General features: G+C 37.5%; 1 protein-coding gene across 2 annotated transcripts in view; it reads left to right on the plus strand.

Annotated features, from left to right (window-relative positions):
- Positions 1 to 750: 750 nt before the first annotated feature.
- The window catches only part of c9 (complement component 9), a 16,692-nt gene continuing 11,831 nt past the window's right edge, over positions 751 to 5,611 (plus strand). Inside the window, exons 1-9 of one of the 2 annotated variants that reach the window (XM_024299968.2) lie at positions 751 to 873; positions 956 to 1,046; positions 1,409 to 1,559; positions 1,635 to 1,776; positions 2,973 to 3,111; positions 3,187 to 3,408; positions 3,498 to 3,738; positions 3,824 to 3,952; positions 5,312 to 5,487. In XM_024299968.2, the coding sequence (XP_024155736.1) occupies positions 791 to 873; positions 956 to 1,046; positions 1,409 to 1,559; positions 1,635 to 1,776; positions 2,973 to 3,111; positions 3,187 to 3,408; positions 3,498 to 3,738; positions 3,824 to 3,952; positions 5,312 to 5,487 (1,374 nt within the window). In that variant the 5' untranslated portion in view covers positions 751 to 790. The remainder of the gene's footprint in view (positions 874 to 955; positions 1,047 to 1,408; positions 1,560 to 1,634; positions 1,777 to 2,972; positions 3,112 to 3,186; positions 3,409 to 3,497; positions 3,739 to 3,823; positions 3,953 to 5,311; positions 5,488 to 5,611) is intronic. The other variant, XM_024299969.2, reaches the window with a different exon arrangement.

The following is a 5,611-nucleotide window of genomic DNA, read 5'->3' on the forward strand; positions in this document are numbered from 1 at the left end:
CGAGCTTGAAGGAGAAATCACCTACAGAGGGTGAGAGGTGCGTTATAATTTATATATATTTGTGTATAGGTTTGCGTGTTTGTAAGAAATACCGTAAATGTCAATGTATTTCAGCAGAGAAAAAAAAAATCTGTTTAAATATTTGCTGTCCTTTCCCGAACACAGTATGGTTGCCCAATTCTGGAAAAGCAGACATTCACCAATGTTCAGATTAGACAGAATCCTTGCATAAAACAAAATAACCTGTGAGTTATTATTTTAGATGTATTTTTATACATAAATCTACACTATTACATGTATTTTGTGATTTAGAAATTACTTTTTTTAACCTTTATGTATCCAGTCAGGGCAGATTAAGAACTATATTATTTATTATCTGTGGCCTAAAAAAAGGCAAGATATTTTGAGAAAGGGAAAAAAAAAGAAAAAAAAACTAATGCTCATGTATAGCATGTGTCTAGCAATATTTTTTTTGTTGCAAAATAAATTAAATGAGATATTTTGAACGGTCAACTTTATATACACTCAATTGCCGTTAAAGATTCTTTTTTTTGTTTCCACCAATGAATATATTATGAAGTAAATGAAAAAACTTGATATTTAACACAACTAAAATTATATTTAGATAGTTTTTCCAGACTTCTGATAAAAAAATAAGAAAGAAATCTGAGTAATCCTGTATTTGAAATCCAAATAATTGATTTTTAGCAATGTAGGTGGATAATCATTAACTAAAATCTTTGTGAACAGACTAAATAGAGCAGGACCCTGTTTGTCCCTTCAAAGACTCATGATGAGGATCGAGGTCGTGCTTCAGCTGGGCTTCTGCAGTCTGTGTCTTCTCTTGGGATTCTTTGGAGGAGGAACGTGCGTGTATGCCACCAGCAGTAAAAAAGAAAAATCTGTTTTTTCTTTCAGTTTTATCCTCTTGTTGCATAAAATGTGCCTCTTGCAGAGCCACGGAGATTCCTGACCCACCACCTATTAACTGTGTCTGGAGCCGCTGGTCAGAGTGGACGACTTGTGATCCCTGCACAAAGACCAGAGTACGTCTGCTTCCACAGCCCCAGGCAACAAAATCTCATTTCTGAGTTGATATTACAGTTCGAGACCCTTTTTTGTAGCTTTATAGAAACATTTTTGACAAAGCTGAAAGGCAACACACTGTAAAACCCAACTTCTAAACCAACATTTTGATTATTTTTGCACTTTTTATGTGAAGTGCTATAATTAAAAACCTATTTTTTTGCATATATACATTCTTGTTTAGACCCAAGTTTTTCAATAACTGCCTGCAAACAGTTTTCCTCTCTGAAATTCTGGATATAAAAAACTGCAACTTCATTTTTCTTGAATAAATGTTTCTTGGGGAGATGACAGAGCATCTTGTTTGTTTTTATCCCCTCAGAGGCGTTCTCGGGACATAGAGGTGTTTGGCCAGTTTCAGGGGGACGCCTGCCAGGGATCAATAGGTGAAAGGACGGCTTGCACAACATCCGAGGCGTGCGTGAAGCCGACTCCTGTCCCTTGCTCGGACTCCGAGTTCCAGTGTGAATCAAGTACTGCAGCTTCTCTTATGACATTCTGCAGCTTTTATGTTCAACGCTTCAACCTGCACTTTTCTTTTTTAACAGGCAAATGTATCAAGAAAAGGTTAATGTGCAACGGGGACTATGACTGTGAGGATGGATCAGATGAGGACTGCGACCCTGTGAGGAAACCTTGTGGTCAAGCAGATCTCAACAACAATGAACAAGGCAGGACAGCAGGATACGGGTAAGAGCTGCTCAGCATTGTACACAAATGCAACCTGACAGACTCATTTTCAAAAATGTTAAAAAAGTTCACACTTTTGTCTCCTTTTATGCTGAATATGGTGTGACTAAAGCTCCTTGTAGCATCACACAGTTGCATTTTCTGCTCTTTAGAGGGCAGTATTGCACCAAATAGGCTGAGAATTTTCTGCAAGTCCTCAGACTTTTCACATTTACTCACAAGTCTATTTCCAACCTTACATTAGCACTAATTTTAGATTTATTTCATGTTTGATTTTATTTCTCCAAAATCCTCAATACTTTTACAACAAATTTAACCAATAAAAGGGGGGTTGAGCTGATGAAAAAATACTGAAAAATAAAATCATTATACATGGATTTTAAGTTTTCCCACCTATTTGCTCATTTATGTAGCAGCAAAGTGATGACAAAAGCAGAATCAAAAACTGGTTTCATTCAAATCAGCACAATTTAAATTAGTATCACATTTGATTTTGACTTTCAGTTTAAATTATCTGTTTTATTTGTTTTGTGAGTAAAAAAGCAACACATTTTAGACTATTTTTACAAGAAGTCACATTAACTGTCATACATACCCAGCATCAATGGCAAAAAGCCATCCCATAATTCCAATAATTAAATCATTTACAACAGAGTTTGAGTCTGTGTAAGAAAACACAGATAGGAATCAAAAATAATTTAATTATCAAAAATTAAGCTCTTTCAAAATAAAAAAATAAAATAAAAAGTTAGTTATTGTTGTAATTATAGTTTTAAAACCAGCTTGAAATAATTCAATCTTGGACAAATTCTGAATCATAAACCTGATATATAATACATGATCATTTGTACCTTATGTGAAGCAGTACTTAAGTGTCCTGTGGGTGATTGGCAAATAAATCAGCTGAGCGTCATTATATACTTAATTTGACAGGTGCTAATGATCAGCCTGATTTGAAGGAAGCATATTGGTGATTACCAAAATAAGAGCACCAATCCACAACTGTCTAGGTTTGTCGTTCAGAAACTCTATCAAGTTGCATCTCGGACGATAAATCGTAAACATAAATGGAAACACATTGGTTTCCAATGTGTTGTAGAGCTACAACCTTATTTACTAGCAAAAGTTTTTTTTTTTAATTTTTCAATGACACAATGCTGCAAATGCCTGTTGTCTGCACTACATTTATGGCCCAGGATCAACATTTTGGGGGCTGATCCTCGAATGAACCCCTTCAACAACGACTACTTCAATGGGAGGTGTGACCGTGTCAGGAACCCCAACAATGGGAATTTCGACAGGCTTCCTTGGAACGTTGGTGTCCTCAATTATGAGGTCAGTTTTTACACTTTTCAAAAGCTGAACAGATTTTTCTCTTGGCGTGCTTCTGAATTCCTTCTGCTCCTCCAGACTCTGGTGGAGGAGACCGTCTCCAGAGAAATCTACGAGAACACTCACACCCTCCTGAAGACAATGATACAGGATAAGACCTTTAAACTCGATGCGGGGTTAAACTTAAAACTTAGCCCATCTGAGCCGTCTATGTCTAATCTGTCTGGAACAGTTGGAGCAGAATTTGGGTTTTCAAGGCAAAAAATGCTGAAGGAAGTTTCAGAATACACCACCATTAAGGTATGTAACATAAAAAAGGGCATTTGTCAAACTATTTCACCTTTACCAACATAACAATAAAAGATTCTGTTCTCCCATCGTTTTCTCAGAACAAGAGCTTTATGAGAGTAAAAGGCAGAGTGCAGATGAGCACCTACAGGATGCGCTCCCGTGAGCTTCAACTCGCAGATGAATTCCTGGATCATCTCCAGTCTTTGCCAGTTCAGTATGAAAAGGGTATTTACTTCTCCTTCCTGGAGGATTATGGAACCCACTACACAAAAAATGGAAAGTCGGGTGGTGAATACGACTTGGTCTATGTTCTAAACCAGGACACCATCAAGACAAAACGTATGTGCACCAGAAACAGCTTTCCCTGTTATTACCACAAGGCAGACCTGATATCTACTTAACTATTTTTATGTGATTCTTTCAGAAATCACAGAGCGAAAACTTCAACAGTGCATCAAAGCAGGCATTACAGCAGACTTTGGGGTCCCAGGAGTCGATGTTTCGGGTCACGTAAAACCTGAGGGATGCGACAACCCCTCAGACATAACAAAAGGTTGGCCAGTTTAAATCAATCAAGTTCCTTGTTCATGTTTCCAGTCACTGGAATTTGACCTTGATTCATAGACTAAAATGAAAATAGATGTGAGAATCAAATGCGCAGGGACCAGGAATTGCTCTCAGATCCATCTTTTGAGATGAACTCAGTTCGTTTCCAATCTGAGTTAGCTTCGGTTTATTGAGTTTCCTCAGTCTGAATAGGCTTCACTCTCGGAGCAAAACACCTGGACCAAAACGGCCACCATAGCCAGGCATTATGAGATGTAAACAGAGTTGTGAAACAACAATGAGAAACAGCAACTCATTTAAATTTGGTCAGATGAATCCGGGCTCATAAAAGCGACTTTCAATAGATGTACCTGAATTGTTCAGCGAAATATAAAGTTTGAATCAGTGAACTATCCAAACAAGGATTGCAAAGCATAGAACTTTCATTATTTCTTCTCTCGTTGCTTTGCCCCGCCCTCGTAATTCCTGGCCAATGACTGAAGATCTTTAGTCACATGGTTTTGTTTACAAATTTTTGGTTCAAAATAGAAACGTTTAAATACAGATTAAACACAAGCTTCAGGACTTGATCCGGCCAAATTAAGCAGACTCGGACCTGACCAATGGGCTTTTTTGAATCTGAATACACCCTTAGATTTGGCACTTGTAGAAAAGTCTCCGCCCACTAGACATCACTGTGGGATCTAACAGAGATCTATTTTCTTGTTTTTATTTAATTTTGTTAGTGCAGAAGCAAGAAATTTAAGTTATGGTGGATGCAATAGTTTGCCAAGAAAATAGCAGAGATGCTCACAAGTCCTTTTCTTAAGTATTTGCTTTCAAGCTCATAAGACTATAGTCTTGGTGACAAATCTAAGTCAAGTCACTTTCAAACATGAGAGCTAATGAGAAATTGCTCCCTTGTGCCACCGGCCTCCACTGGCCAACTATTGGTGCTTTTTGGTTGGATCTTTTGCAACATAAAGAAGATGCTTCAAATATGGTTGACATCATGAATAAAACTCACTTTCTAACAACAGCATGAAACTAAACATTGTCTTATGAACAACAGTTGAATAGAAGACAGATTTTAAGTTCATTTGAATCACAGTAATTTACATACAGACATTAAGATTTCAAGATAAATTCAGATAATCTGCTGGATTTTCAAAGTAAAACCTTTTACTCTTACTTCTGGAACACACCTGGTAGGACTTAAAGTTTTGAATTTATAAAAAGTGCAAAGATCTCCACAGGTCTCATGATTTTCATGTCTTTTGTGTTGAATTATTTTTGTTTTCCAAAGAGATTATTGTACACATATAGGTGAGTTAAATTGACGGGTTTCTCACTTGTTGCTTCACAGCTGAAACTGATGGAAAAGCAGTGGTGGATAAAGTCGTGACGTCCGTGAAAGGAGGAACTCTGGAAAGCGCTGTTACCATGAGGGCCAAGCTGAACAAAGAGGGGATAATGGACATTGAAACGTATCGGTTTTGGGCACGGTCAATCACAGATGCCCCAGCTCTGCTGAACAGTGAGGTACGAAGGAGAAACTGGAAACGTTCAGCTCCATATCAGCTTGTCATAGTTAAAAGGAACTTTGACATGATTATTTTTTCCTCCTTCTAGATAGCCTAGTGGTTAGAGCACTGGTCTAGCAATG

The sequence above is a fragment of the Oryzias melastigma genome, linkage group LG12, assembly GCF_002922805.2.
Source record: "Oryzias melastigma strain HK-1 linkage group LG12, ASM292280v2, whole genome shotgun sequence".
Lineage (NCBI taxonomy): Eukaryota > Metazoa > Chordata > Actinopteri > Beloniformes > Adrianichthyidae > Oryzias > Oryzias melastigma.